This window comes from Empidonax traillii, unplaced genomic scaffold (genome assembly GCF_003031625.1).
Source record: "Empidonax traillii isolate 1590-97213 ecotype Southwest subspecies unplaced genomic scaffold, ASM303162v1 scaffold73:size1297144, whole genome shotgun sequence".
Taxonomy (NCBI): Eukaryota; Metazoa; Chordata; class Aves; order Passeriformes; family Tyrannidae; genus Empidonax; species Empidonax traillii.
In genome coordinates this window covers 1,258,778-1,273,514 of record NW_020955266.1, presented here as the reverse complement: position 1 = coordinate 1,273,514, position 14,737 = coordinate 1,258,778, and the positions used below count along the sequence as shown (strand labels likewise).

At 50.5% G+C, this 14,737-nt stretch overlaps 3 protein-coding genes across 3 annotated transcripts; 1 reads left to right on the top strand and 2 right to left on the bottom strand.

Annotated features, from left to right (window-relative positions):
- Window positions 1-53: 53 nt before the first annotated feature.
- On the bottom strand, window positions 54-3,314 carry MRPL27 (mitochondrial ribosomal protein L27). The gene is made up of 4 exons (XM_027880683.1): window positions 3,220-3,314; window positions 1,760-1,882; window positions 954-1,021; window positions 54-481 (listed from the first exon to the last, which is right to left on the bottom strand). The coding sequence occupies exons 1-4, from the start codon at window positions 3,239-3,241 to the stop codon at window positions 275-277; spliced, it is 420 nt and encodes a 139-aa protein (XP_027736484.1). The 5' UTR covers window positions 3,242-3,314; the 3' UTR covers window positions 54-274.
- A 164-nt stretch (window positions 3,315-3,478) lies between these two features.
- Window positions 3,479-7,743, top strand: EME1 (essential meiotic structure-specific endonuclease 1). The gene is made up of 9 exons (XM_027880680.1): window positions 3,479-3,947; window positions 4,030-4,157; window positions 4,336-4,428; window positions 4,877-4,998; window positions 5,196-5,328; window positions 5,657-5,772; window positions 6,755-6,944; window positions 7,292-7,500; window positions 7,533-7,743. Exons 1-8 carry the CDS (start codon window positions 3,479-3,481, stop codon window positions 7,466-7,468), a joined length of 1,428 nt encoding a protein of 475 aa, XP_027736481.1. The 3' UTR covers window positions 7,469-7,500; window positions 7,533-7,743.
- Window positions 7,744-9,246: 1,503 nt separating this feature from the next.
- Window positions 9,247-13,617, bottom strand: LRRC59 (leucine rich repeat containing 59). The gene is made up of 7 exons (XM_027880679.1): window positions 13,366-13,617; window positions 12,957-13,016; window positions 12,300-12,458; window positions 11,891-11,995; window positions 11,220-11,292; window positions 10,582-10,755; window positions 9,247-10,047 (listed from the first exon to the last, which is right to left on the bottom strand). Exons 1-7 carry the CDS (start codon window positions 13,468-13,470, stop codon window positions 9,803-9,805), a joined length of 921 nt encoding a protein of 306 aa, XP_027736480.1. The 5' UTR covers window positions 13,471-13,617; the 3' UTR covers window positions 9,247-9,802.
- Window positions 13,618-14,737: the final 1,120 nt, after the last annotated feature.

The window sequence follows — 14,737 nt, the reverse complement described above, 5'->3', positions numbered from 1 at the left end:
CACAATGGAACAGCTTGTCCAGATACTAAATGAACACAATAACACATTCTGTGATCAGCCAAGACCTTCACCCAGTGCCCCACTGCATTTATTAAACACTCTTACAAATGCCAGGAGGTGATTGATCCCAGTGCCTGAACACTGACCACCCAGCTTTAGGAGCAAAACCAAGTCCTAAACTGGTATCTCCAGAGCTAGAATACTCTCATCCTCAGATGCCAGTCCAGCTGTAGTGGTCTGTCCTTCCCATCCGCGCCTGCGTGACGCAGGAGGCTCAGAGCATGGTGACCAGTTTGAAGCTTCCTACCTCTGTGTTGGGGATGACACTGATGAAGGTTTTATAAAGGATTGCTCCTTTGGGCAGGCGGCAGATCACATCCCTGCTCTCGCTGCTGCGGGGCGGGGGCACATAGACCTCCTTGGTGTATCTCACAATCCCATCCTCCAGGGCATACAGTGTGTTGTTACGGCCCATCCCCACCTGGGAGAGGATGAGGAGCGTTAGAAAGGAAGGGCTGGAAGCCTGCAGCTAAAGCAGATCTGATCACTGGCCTGCCTCGTTTGATATCCTGGCTTCAACAGCATCTGTTGCTTTGTATTTTGAAATAAAAGAAAGCCACACAACTTGCTTCCAAGCAATCAGTTTGCAATGGTGCTCAGTACGAGGGAGGAGACATCCATTCCACCCTGAAGCACGAGTGCCCAGTCAGGCCACAGAAGTGTTTTGGGATATCCATAACTTGCAGAGCTCCCCTGAGTCCCACGGACACAGGGGTGGCTCTGAGCAGGCTCTGTGACCAACAAATACCAGGTGATGAAGCCCCGATGTCAGGACATATAGAACAGAGGGATAAGCATTAAGAATGAGACTGAAGGAGAGGAGGCAATGGGTGTGGGACTCTGGGTGGGCTGCTGTTCTCTGAGAAACAGGGAAGAGAGAGCAAAGGCCTTACGTGAGCGCCAGGATGCCAGCGGATCAACCGCTGCGTAGCCAAAATGTTGCCTGCGTGGACAAAGGCACCTGCAAGAGAGTGACAGGGTCAGACTCCAGGGAAACAGCTCCCCAAAGCCCTGGCAGAACACAAGTTGTTCCAGGAATTACAAATCACAGCTTTCTCTGGGCATTTTCCTCGGAAAAATTACTTTAAATGCTAAAAGCATCTGAACAAATATGCTGTTAGCAGGAAATAAGGGGCAACTGATAGAGAGCATGGCAAAAAGTCAAGTGTGAAAAGATTGCTTCTGAGGTACAAGGCATTTTCTGGTTGCTGAAGGCATTTGTTTTATTACCTTTACATCGATATGTTTCCATCAGCAAAGCTAATAATTACTGAGCACTCAGCTGCAAGAATCTGCACTTTGGCTTCTGCTAAGCCTCGTAATTCTCTCCTTTGTAAACATGGGAAATACTCAGTTTTTCCACCCAGCGTGGGGGGAAAGTGCAGTGCAGTTATGAGGTGTCCCACAGTGTTCCCTCCCTCCGGGTGCTCCAGAGAGGCAAAGGATAAACCAAAGTACATTTTCTGTAGGCAATTTTGGCTGGTGGCTGTCGGGGCTCCCGGGGTGGGAGGCTGACTCACCCCGCCCTCCCACCTGCGACCCTAGATCACAAGGCTTCACTGATCCTCCCCTTTCCTTTCTCCTGGAAAATGCCCTGCCCACCTCCTCCTGAAACACTCTACAAGTGACTAGTACTAGGGGAGAAGCTGTGAAGAACACAGTGAAATGCAAATAAGACCCAGCAGGTGCTCAGACCTACCTTCTACTTTTTTGAATCCGTAGCGTTTCCCAGGGCTGCGGCCACCCAAGTTTTTGGAGCTGCCTCCGCTTTTCTTAGAAGCCCATCTGACAGCAACCAGGCTTGTTTGGGGAGTGGTTAGAACTAGGTTTGGAGAAAGAACCACAGCATCAGCTGGAAAAACTATTACACGTAATTTCATTTGTCAGATGTAAAGGGTATCAGTTAATACAGGCTTTAAAACTAAAGGCAAATGAAAGCCCTACTGGGAAAAAAAAGTACTTCCAAGATAAATTATACCACGATGGCCTTAGTCCTCTGCAAAGAGGACACACCTCAAGAGCTGCTGCTACCCAATGATGACGTTAAAGGACATGCACGAATTCCTGTTTCATTCTTGCAAAATGCAGTACAGATGTCCCTTAATTGCTTACATTGCTCATACATTGCTTTGAGAAAACGCAAGTAGACAAGCTGTGATCTCTGCTTCAGTTTCCCCTCTGACCAAATGGCATTTACTCAGTTATATTCTGAAATCTTACAAATAAGCAGACTGCAATTTGGAACAATATGTAAGCGTATAATCAGTGATGCATCCAGGAGCAGTTTGAGTATCCAAAATGAGTAGAAAGGTTGGACTTTATGATTTTGGAGGTCTTTCCCAACCTTAATGATTCTGTGATTTTATGATTAATGACTTCAAGAAGGATTACAGAGCCCTGGGAATGGCAATAAGGGACTCTGGAGCACAGAGCTGGGGGTGTTCAGCCTAGAGAAGAGAAAGCCCCAGGGAGGGCTTAGAGTGCCTAAAGGGGCTTCAAAGGAGCTGGAGAGGGACATGGGAAAAGGGATGGAGTGACAGGATAAGGGGGAATGGCTTCAAACTGACAGAGGGGAGGGTTAGGTTAAATATTGGGAAGAAATTCTCTGCTGTGAGGGCGGTGAGGCCCTGGAACAGGCTGTCCAGAGAAACTGTGGCTGCCTCATCCCTAGAAGTATCCAAGGCCAGGTTGGATGGGGCTTTGGAGCAACCTGGGATAATGGAAGGTGTTCCTGCCCATGGCAGGGGGCTGGAACAAGACGATCTTTAAGGCCTCTTCCAACCCAAACCTGCCCGTGGTTCCATGTCGAGAAAAGGCTAATTGCTCTACAAAACCCCACTAAATTCAGGAGACGACCCACTGAGTGAACGAAAGCCTCCGGCACGTGAGAACTCCAGGCAATCAAGTCACAGAGCGAACCGCAGTCAGACTTTCACTTACACAAACCCGCCCACTCCAGCGGGGGCTCCGCCTCAGCCCCGCAGGGCGAAACGCGAAACTCCTGATCCCCCACCCCGAGCTCCCCAGGGAGGGGGAGACGCGACCTCCCGCGGTGGCACCGGAGAGGGGGACGTGGCGGGGGCGCACCCCTCAACCCTTCTCGAGCTCACCCTCCCGCTCCCCACTCCCCTCAGAGGGCGAAGCCGCCCCCTCACTCACAGAGCCGCCCCAGCGCCGCCATCTTGTTCCCTTCCTCTCCCCCCCCCTCCCTCCTCACGCTGGGATGGCCCGGAGGCGCGCGAGGCTGGCGGCGATTGGCCCGAACGCGCGCGGCCGCGCGCGTTCGGGCCAATCGCCGCCAGCCTCGCGCGCCTCCGGGCCAATCAGCGCCCAGCGCGGGCTTTCCCCCCCACCACCACCTCAGGGGTAGTCGGGGGGGGGGGGGGGGGGGTGTCTCTTCCTGAGGGGAAGGGCGGCCATGGCGGAGCCGCGCTCCGAGAGCTGCAGCGAGGACGAGCTGCCCAGCCTGTCCTCCCTGCTGCAGGCCCCCGAGCCGAGCCGACCGCGGCCCCCGCCTGCCGACCGCGGAGTCGTGCTGGTGAGCAGCGAGGAGGAGGAGGAGGAGGACCCGGAGCCGCCTGGAGGAGGGTGTTGTGGTGGTGAAAACGCCATATGCGATGCTGAGGGACCCGCGCTGCCGGTCGGCTCGGACAAGCCCAGTAGCCCCCTGGCAAGCACAGAAGCGTCCCTCCCTCCCGAGAAGCGGCGGTATAGTCAGAGGGAAAGGGAGGCAGTCTGCCGGGCTGCATGGGAGAGGAGGAAGGAGCGAGAGGCAAAGAGGAGGCTGCAGGAGGAGGAGAAAGAGAGCAGGAGAGCCCTGGCCAAGGCGCTGAAAGCTCAGCGGCCAGGAGAGTGCCAGAAGTACATAACAGTGGTGCTGGATCCAGGTAGCTGTCCTGACAGCCTGCACCTGCTTTGCACTGACTGTTTGTCTCCTCTCTGGAGGCCTGACCCGTGTGCCGATTTCAGCCCTCTTCCAGGTAGAAGGTGGTGAGCAGATCCTTAGAGCTTTGGAGGCTGCCAATTATTCCTGTGTGGTTGAGAACCAGGCTGTTCCCTGCAGTATCACCTGGAGGAGAGAGACTGTGTCGCCTCAGGTGTGCAAGCAAAATCTTGATGTTTTTGCCTTTTTCTCCGTCTGTTATTTGCACTCGCTCGTCATTGTATTTAGCAACAGAAACACCCCCTAAACTCCCTGCTCAGAGCTCTGAGTGGGAGTCTGAGTGAATTCTAAACAGACTGTTGGCCTGACTGTTTGTTTTCATATCTGAACAGATGGGAGGAGGAGATGAATGGACAGAAGAACCAAATGTCCTGGTTCTGCTTGGCTTGGGGGAGTTTTTGTCCATGGCTCAGAGCTACAAACAAGTGAGAGTGCTTATGACTTTTGTCCTCCTGTACATGCCTTGATGCAAAACTGGTGTTCTGTCATCCCTTTTTGTGGCAGGAATGTTTCAGTGTGGGACGAAACCTTACGTGTGGGATGAATGCAGGGTTTCAGTAAAACAGAAATCTGGGGTTTAGCGCCATTAATGGATCAAAACCACTGGGTTGTATAATGTAGAGTTCTGACAAACTTTTCTAGTTAAAAATTTTAATATGTCCCTAAGAGGTAACATTGTTCCATCGTGTGGTTTTATTTTTTTTTATTTCTTTCTGCTATAACTGTACACAGGGTCAGGTGTTGCCTGCTTGCCCTGAAGGGCAAGTGTGAACAGCCTCATCTGCAAACCCAGCACCAGAGCCATAGTTTGCTGTGCTTCCATGTGTACCTCGGAATGGTTTAACCCCTTTTTTTCCCCATTCGTATTTGCAGAATGCTGACAGCTGTACAGAAAAGCAGAAGATGAGCCTGCAGAGCTATGTAGCTCATGTGATGAAGAAACTACCTGGAAAAACTCTGGCTCTGGCAGTAGTCGGAGTAGAAAATTATTTCAGGTCAAACTTCTTTCCCTCCAAACATTTCTATTTTTTTCTCTGGCCTTGAAAAAATAACATAGGTGTTTACATGAATTCCTACTAGCAAAGACTGGAGTATAAGTGGTGTTCCCACTCAGAAGTGCTCTGCTGTCATACAGGAACAGAAGAAAAGGCCCATCCAGCCTCTCACCCTGGTGTTACTTTACTTTTTTTAGGTCCCTCAGAGTTCAGTCAAAACAGAGACTGCAACAGGCAGCAGGGCATGGGAACCAAGAGGAACAGAGAAAAGGGAGAAAAAAGAAAATTAAGGATTCTGGCCTGGAGTTAACCAGAATGGACATGGAAGAAGTGAGTACCTTTTAAAACAGAAACGCATCCATCATCTGTTGTCTGTCAGTGTTTGAACATTTGACCTCGTCACCATTTCTTGGATGGGAGGATGCAGCTGGCAAAGCCCATCCGTGGTGGCCTGTGTGTATCAAGAGTGTGGCAGCTCAGAGGACACTGAACTGACTAAATACTTCAGTGGTGTAAATCAACTGTTCCCAAAATGGGGAGAGAGCAGCTGTTCTTGTTCTACAGCGAGATCTTTGCGACCCTTTTCTGTTTCAGACGAAAGTGGGGTTTGATGTGACAAGGCTGATTGTCTCCTTTGTTGTTTCCAATGGTGATACAGGCCCTGGTGGATCTGCAGCTGAGCACACAAGTCCAGGTTAGCTGTTTTGAGAGCTGTGAGGAGCTGGGGGAATATGCCACTATGATCACAAAAGCTGTGGCTGAGGCACCATTCAAGTGAGTAAGCAGAGGAAGTTTGGTCCTTCTTTTGGAGAGGCTGCACTTTCAGTTACTGGGAGGGAATAGCAGGTACAACACAGTGTATAATGGTTTTTAAAGGATCAGGCGACATAGAGCAGCTGCTAATGCAGCTCCCTCAACACAGGACTTGTTCTTGAAACTGATGTCCTGCCCTTGGAGAGGTGAGGACAGACCCTGATTTCACAGAATCACAGATTGGTTTGGGTTGGAAGGGACCTTATAGATCATCCCAGTCTAACCCACTGCTGTGGGCAGAGACACATCCCACTAGATCAGGTTGCTCAGAGCTCCATCCAGCCTGGCCTTGAATGTTTCCAGGGATGGGATGTCCACAGCTTCTCTGGGCAACTTGCTTTAGTGCTTCAGCACCCTCAAGTTTCACACTGGAGTCTTGGCATCTTGTTCTCAGGCAGATTTTTGGAGTGAGAAGGGAATGCAAGTAGGGCTGAGCTCTTACAGCACCAGCTTTTCTTCTACAGTGCATAACCAAGACAGATGTGCCTGAGAATGAACCACTTTGCTGTTTCTGTTAAGGAAGGACAGCAGTGTGTAACACAGCAATGGCTCAGAAATCCGTCTTGTGTAGTCTCACACAATCCTGGCATTCTTTTCACAGGAGCTGCTGGATTTTCCATGTCAGCCATGGGAGGAGACGAGATGTTGTTAAAAATTACATGTAAAAGTGTTATGGTTGACAGCCAGAGAGTGAATTCTTGTTTACCATTTTTTCTGTGTGTTGGCTTGCGCCAGGGTTGCTTTTTTTTTTTAATGTAGCAATCTGAGACTTAAAGAAATTGGTAATGAACATAAAGCAAGTAGGGTCAAATGGTCAACATTTCTTTTGATGCCAGCAGTCTTTCTAACAGCACAAGTGAGGGACTGTGCTCGGGCTCTGTGACTACAGGGACAGGATTTTCTTCATTGTCTCATTTGCTTCCTCATTCCTTGTTCTCCCCAGGCGAGATCGAGAGGATACGGGGTTCTCTTTCTACTTGGAGAAGCGCTGGTGTGGAGGGGTGAAGGTGGATCCTTCTGGAAAGGGTCTCTTGAAAGTTTGGACCAGGCAGATAGAGCAGTTTAACCGTGTCAGCCCTGCGATGGCTGAGGCTATCGTGTCTGCCTACCCTTCTCCTCAGCTTCTGATCCAGGTGAGGATGCCTTGGGAATACCTGGCACTGTGTGTAGGCAGCCAGCTGATGTAAGGGGTGGAAGAAATTGTTTAATCAGAAATTAAATTAAGTACAGCGATTCTGTATGAGCAGTCCACTAAGGTAGTGAAGGAACTGATTCCTTGGCATCCACTGCTTTGGTTCCCAGAGCAGACCACCAAGGGAGAAGCATTGGTTCTGCTCTGCAAGGTCACGGATGGGACCGGGGAGGGACCAGGTGGAAAACCGAGCGGACATTGTGGAAGGGCAGAGCAGTAACAGGTGCATGGATTTGATTGGTTTTTTGAGCCGTGGGTGACAGCGTTGTTCCTCTGTATCGCTTTTAGGCCTATAGAAAATGCTCCTCGGACCAGGAGCGGGAGAACATGCTGGCCAATATCCCAGTGCACCGTGGTGAGGGTGTGACAGCCACCTCCCGGCGGATAGGGCCGGAGCTGTCCCGACGCATCTATCTGCAGATGACTTCCCACAATCCTGACCTCTGTCTGGATTTCACTGGGTAGCTCCAGGGAATAAGGGTTTTTCTGTTTAACTGGTTGAACTGTTCAGTGGTTGAACTGTTCAGTGGTTGAACTGTTCAGTTTTCTTCTGTGAAGAAGTGCTTAGATAAGTCCTTGATCCTCGTTTAAAGACTTGAAGCACGTTTAGATTTTATTGTAGGAAAAAAGTTGGATAAAGTTGCTGAATGGCTGGAGTTTATACAAGGAAAATGGTGAGCATCTTCCCCAAGAGCGTGAATTACACACAGTTCGTAGTACTGATGTTCTTTGTCTTTCTATGAAATAAATAATTTTGAATAATCTTTGCTTCTTAATGGGTTGTCTTGCATATAGACAGATATGTCCTCTGTTGAAAGGAATGCTTCCTGCTGCTCTTGTGAACTGCAAGGAGTTACCTTCTGTCTTCTCTGGGACGAATCCTGATGCTAAAGCAAAATGGTGCTGCCCCCCCAGCACCCGCTCTAGCGAGGTGGAAGAACTTTACCTCACAAAAGAGACTCCGTGTTCCTCTGTGGCAGATGGAAATGAGTAAGACTAATTTTCAGACATAAATTTAGACTGCCCTGATTCAGTCTCCAGACAGCTTAATCTAGAGAGGGTCTCGAAATCTGATTATATGCATTGGAATTACGAGGTCTAAACAGTTGGCAGAAAAAGCTTCCTTTTAATTAGATTGGGGAGCAGGGCCTGTCCATGCAGCCATTAGCACTTGTGTGCACACAAGGACAGTTGAGGGCTTTTTTCACAGCAGCACTTACCGAGATGAGTGCTGAGAGAATTAAACTGCATCCGAGGTGTGGAAGGTAACTCTTTGGAACTGCGCTGCCTCCGGTGGAAAAACCCCACCTGCCATGCTCGCTCCTGGCATCCAGCAGGAGCCCTGGCCTGGCCAGCAGCGCTGCTGACCTGAATCAATAAATTGTATTAGCCCAGCATTTGCCAACCTATGCAGCACTCGCCTGGATGGCACAGCTGAGCCCTCCCAGCTGCTGGCAGGAATTGCTGCACGGGGGAAAATGTTGCTTTGGATGTTGCTTGTCGTTTTCCTGAACGCTTCTGGATAGGAAGCAAGGATCTTTTAAAGAACAGGATGAGTTAGACACCTAAAGTGAAGCTTAAAGCTGTTTGAAGGAAGCTTTGGAAACATACACCCTGCTAAGGCAGAGGCAGCACTTCCTTCCTTTTATCTGATACTTGTACTGCCGCTCCATCGTGTGTGACAGTCACGGAACCACAGCCTTATCATCAGGTTACAGAAAGGTGAAGGTTTCGGTGGTGACCTTGGTGTGAACTGCTGCAGATGATCTCCCCATGGCACTGCTCTTGGCAGTGATTATTCCAGCTGTGAGAAGAGGGAGCGACTCTGGGGAGAAGTGTAGGGTGTCTCTGGAGTCTGTAGCATGGATACTCTCTGAATCCTAACTTCATTTTAGTGCTCACAAAGCCCTTAAGGATATGAGAAACTTCTGTTCCATTTTTTTTTTATATAAGGAAAATTTAAAATTAGTTAATTTTAAATATTTTCTAGGGGAAATTATAAATGATTAATAGGACTTGGCAGAGGAGAGTTTTCTTCTAAAGGTGCAAGCCACCAAACTTCCCGGCCTTCCCCCAGCCCCAAGGCTAGTCCCCTTCCTGCCAGCAGTGCTCCCACAGTGCCACCCAGTGCTGCTACCGTGGATACAGCAGGCAGGAGTCATTCCCCTATGGACTGGCTGTTCCTAAAGGACCTAATTAAAACTAAAACCGCGTTAACAACATAAACATCCAGTTCAGGCAAATTGCTGTGAAAACTGTTGTATTGAAAATTATCAGCTCCTTTCAGTAGCACATCAGCCTCTTCGCTCCAACATACGGATGCACAGCCATCCTACACGCCTGTAATTGGTCCTGGAGTGGGCCTTAGTGTGTTATTCCCATACAGCCATATCACCAATTTTAGCACAAACAGAAATGAGAGCAAGGAATGGATGTGTATTAAAAACCTTACACCTCCAGCTCAGAGCTACAGCTACCCAGGCAAGGCGAGGGCTGGTTTTTCCCACTCCTATAGACTGGCAGCTTCCTGTACCTCACAATCCTGGTGAACACCACCACTTGGAGGTGAGAAGCGGTAACAAGTTTAGGTTTAACGTGCGCAAAAAATGGGAGTTACAGGCCAACTGCAAAACATGCACAGCAAAGATGATCTGAACAATAACTCTGCTCTGTGGAGTGGACCAGCAAACCAACGCTGACTGGTTCAAAGCAGTTTCATCAGAACACAATTCCATAGGAATTCTGGCTGCGTAGATGGTGGAAGGAGATGCTGACGAAGCAAGTGCCCGTCCGGGACAATCACTGCTGCGAGTTGTGCTGTAGCATGTTTTGCAGGGTTTTGTGGTTCTGCAGGGCAGCCACCACGTCCTCGTAGAGGGTGTTCACGCTGACGCACAGGGGCTGACGCTGCAGCTCCGTCAGCTTGCAGGCGGCCAGGGCACACAGGATGCAGAACAGCACGAAGAGCAGGACCCTCAGCACCGACCGCGACCACGAGGGCTTGTGCCGGGGGGGCTGAGGGGGACGGGAGCTGGAGGCAGGCTCTGTAATGAGAACATGGACAGGACAGAACGTGAGGAATTAATTGAGTATCTTTAACAGTCTGCATTTGGAAACTGTTCAGGCAAGATACTTCAGCCTCTGCTGCAGTTGGCTTTTGTCATGAATTTTCATTACTTAGCTCTGGTAAACAGGTAGATGTGCAGGATTTAACTGTCTGTGATGAAAAGTTTTGGATTTAGTTTCGTGGGCAGCAGTGAGGAGGGTGTAAAGCACCTCTGTGTTGCACAAGATCTGGTTTTGCACGTGTAGTTCAGTACGCTTGAAATGAGTGGAGGGAAGTTCTCATTAGGAACAGCTGGAGAACTTCTTGAATCTTGTAGCTCCACAGTTCATGGGAACACAGGCAAAGAGGAAAAGGGAACAGCAGCAAGAGTTTATCAGAATTCCTACAGGTTCCCCCCTGCTCACTCCTACCCTCTCCCAGTACCTGGGCTGCATGAAAGCAATTCTGGCAGCATCAAAGTCTGATGAAGATGAAATCTGATGCAATCCCACCCAAAACTGATACTACTTACTTCGGGTCTGCACTGTTTCTTTTTTAGTTTTCTTCTCCATCTCCTGTTTTGCAGCTTTTTGAGCATCATATTCCCGCCTTCTGCGTTCCTTCTCCTCCGCCTTCTCTCGCTTCCGCAGTTCCCTCTCTTGAGCCTCCTTTGCTCGCTGTTCTGCTTCACGCTTCTTCTCCATTTCTGGGGATTAACAGGAAGTTTTTTCCTTTTATCTAAAGGGCTGTCATTGCCATCTTCCTTATTACCTGCTTATCTGATCCCGATTGGAATGAAGAAACCAATTAAATAACTATCTTCTTTTTTATCATTTTATTTAGTATTACAAACCTTGCATTTTGCTCCATCAGAATTAGACTTTCCTTAAAGTAAATCCCATGCTTTTCTTTTGTATTTTTATAGGTAACCTGTATCACAGTCCATTTAGAGATCTAACTGTTATTCAGGCAAGAAATCACATAGTTACCTCCTGCTATGTTCCCCCCTCCAGCCCTTCTACTCTGCTACTCCCTGAATCCTCAGGATTTGGATGGCTAGAATTATTTGTTAGATGGCAATTTGCTAGATGGATTTCAGTATGTTTGGGTGTGTTTGAGAGACCAAGAGCAGTCCTCAGCAGACAGCACGTGGGGGCTCTTTGTGCCTACCTCGCTCTGCCTGGAGTTTCCGTTGCCGTTGTCGATCCTGCTCGGACTGGATCGCTTTCATGTGCTGCAGTACCTTCAAGGTCCAAGAAAACAACCTGAGGGCTTTGCAGGGGGGTCGTGGCACAGTCAGTTCAGAACAGAACGGCTGGACTGTGGCTGAGGACAGTCAGCCGGGGCTGACACCCAACCCTGACCTACCCCTCCAGGCACAACTCTGAGGAGGAAGAGCTCGCACCCTGCCGTGTGAGTCTTTGCCATTAAGAAAGAGATTTTTCCATTAAAAACAAACATGGCAAACTGGTGCTTGACGATACAGGGGATCACAGAACATTTCTATTTATGTGAGCCTATAGTTTGCCAGAACTTCTCCGGAGATTTTTGTACAATAAGCCTAGGCATGGATTATTATGTCTGATTATGCCTCTAGTTTCTTGGCAACCAGCCTTTAATCCTCTCTTAACTCCACTAATGGAGGAGAAACCCCCTCAGCCAGGTGTTTGCTCTCCACAGGCACAGCAGCAGCGGAGTCAGTGCAGTGAACCTGCCCCTCACTGCCTGAAGAAGCTGCCCAGCTTGCTAAGCAAAAAGAGGAAGAAACACCACTGACAAAGCCATGAAATTAAAAAAAAAAAAAAAAAAGAAAAAAAAGAGAATAAAAGTAGATTCCTTACCTTGACAGCAGCCTGCTTACACTGCTTCTCATCCAGACAGTCTCCTGCCACTTTAGCCAGGACAGGATCCAGGGGATTGTCCTTCAGATCCAACCACTTCAGGTTCTGCAGAAAGGCACGACAAAGGGGAGGCTGTAAGAGCACAGCAGTCTTGCAATTATTTAAGAGATCCACAACAGAAGCAAAGGACTGCTTATTTTTCAGATGAATGAAACAGGTACAGAAGACAAGCAGAGACGTTTTCAATAGACAGAGAATTTTCACCGAGCTGCGGTGCAGAGCCAGCTGAATTTTGGAATGGGTAGTCAGCAGGATGGATGCTTTACTAGAGAAATCAACTTGAGCAGGATCACAAGACCCCTGGGCTGCATCCCAAAGCTTTACATAACTGCCCAGCAAACAGTTTTACCTTGAGCTGTGCAAAGCTGACTGGCAGGGTGACTAAACGGTTGTTCAGAAGGTCCAGGTGCTGCAGATTGACCAGACGGCCAAAGTCCAAGGGCAGCTGTTGAAGCCGGTTTTTACTCAAATCCAGTTTCACCAGATGCATCAAACTGCAGAAGTCTGACTAAAACCCAAAGAAACCCAGAGAAAGCTGGTCAGCACCTTTATGGAGCAATCTCTGCGACGAGTATGTGGACACAGCCTGCACCGCACATCAGCCTCAAATTCCTAACTTACTACAGGACTGTGATGGAGGAAAACCACTCTCCTCAGAAGATGGAGGTGGGACAGATAGGACAGACCGACAAGGTGATGTATGGCAATATGACAGGAACAAAACCGAGTCTCCACTGCTGATGAAACTGGTCTGTATTCACCTGGGGATGCTCTGGCAAGAAGATACTGCAATCTTCACACAGTGCAACCCTTTCCTCTCTCTTGCCTCAGCCAAACCTACCACCAGCACTGACCCGTCACGGACAACGGAGTCATTCAGCCACTCCAGGATGGGGGAAGAAGCACCAGTTCCAAACCTCCTGGTGAGCCTCTGAAGAAGCTCTAGTTATCTTTTCCAAATATTTCCCAGCAGACTCATCCCCACAAAGGCTCTCGAGCATCTTACCGGCAAGGAAATGAGGTTGTTACAGGACAAATCCAAGACAGTAGCTTTTGGAAGAGCAGCCTGAAAGAGAAACAAAGAGCTAAATGAACGCGGAGGTTCAGCCGAGCCCCTCTGACACCCGGTAGTTATGCCTCGGCCTCTGCGGTTTCTCCCGCATCAGTCTGTCCATCCCCCGCGGCTGCTCCGAGGTCGCGTCATCTCCGGATCAGTCTCTGGGTCCAAAGGCGGTTCTTATCCCGGGATAAGCTCTGAACAGCCGCTGCCGGCCCGGCGGGACACGGCACCCCCTTCCACGTCGCTTTAAATACTCGCAGGCCAGGTCACAATCCCCGCAAAACATCTGTCTCCCCCGCGCCTCCCCTTCCCGGGGACCGCGCCGGCCCCCATCCCCGCCAGGCCGGGGACTCACCAGCTCCCGGACCGGCACCTCGTTCAGGTCGCAGAGGCTCAGGTCCAGCTCGTTCCCGTCCAGCTTGTCCTTTAGGCTCAGCCCCTTCCCGCCGCCCCGCGACATGGCTCCGCCGGGCAGCCGCCAGCAGGGGATGCGGGTGGGAACGGGGAGGCGGCCCGGCGCGGTTCGGCTCGGCGCGGCTCGGCACGGCCCGTCCCGTCCCGGCGTGGCACGGCCCGGCCCCGCCAGCCACTTCCGCGGCCACGTCCGCGCGGGCCCCGCCAGCCCCCGCCGCGGGGCCGAGCGCGCCCGCTGCCGGCCCGGAGCGGGGCCGCACCGCCCGCACCGCACTGCCCGCACCGCACCGCCGGTACCGCACCGCCCGCACCGCACCGCCCGCACCGCACCGCCGGTACCGCACCGCACCGCCCGCACCGCACCGCCGGTACCCACCGCACCGCCGGTACCGCACCTCCCGCACCGCACCGCCGCTGCCGGCAGAGCGTGTGGGGCGTGGAGGTTTCCTTACAGTCACGATGTTCTTTGGTGTCTGCCCTCTGTGCACTTTCGGGCCCGATCAGCAAGAAGGGAGATTTAATCCGTGTAACAGCAGATAACAGGCTCTGAGGGATGCCCAGGCGTTGGGAAGACGAGCTACTCGTCGGTGGCATTGCCCTGTTAAGGTTTGGGGCTTGGCGTGTTTCAGCGATCTCGGACCTAGGGGGAGGTCGACAAAGCTTGGGAAGAAGGATGTGCCGCTGATAGTGGGCACAAGGAATGCAGAATTTGTGGGCCACAAGGACATTTGGCAGAAACCCCAAGATAAAGAAGAAACTAATTAAGCCAAATCAGCAACTGCGCTGAATCAGCTCTGACTGTGTAAAGGGTAATTCTGGTGGGGGGAGATTGCGACCACCAACTCACAGCCACAGATTCAAGAAACCCCCTACCCCAAAGGACAAGAAAGACTGAGCATGCAGACTAATCAGCATGGGAAGTGAGAGAATCATTAACCAACACAAGACAGAATACAAGAACTAGGTAACTTGCAGCCAATAAACATTAATGCCTTTGTTTGCTAAAACATGTAAATAGTGAAAGCTTTTGACAGTTGTGTTGGGGCACCCCACCCATCATCCCACTGGCCCTGGGACCCTGGCCAGGCAGGCAGGAGTTTGCATCTGGACACGTGAAATGACCCTGTGAAGGAAAGGAGAACTCCCAGCCCAACCCCATGGGTGGGAGAGATTCACATCCAGTCACATCACTGCATCACACACCACCCCATGGAAAACCAACCAGTAAACAGCCAATATTCTCAGTAACAACACAAAAACCCAGTGATCGATACCTCGTTCTACAACAGCTGATACAGCTGCTTCAGTCTCTC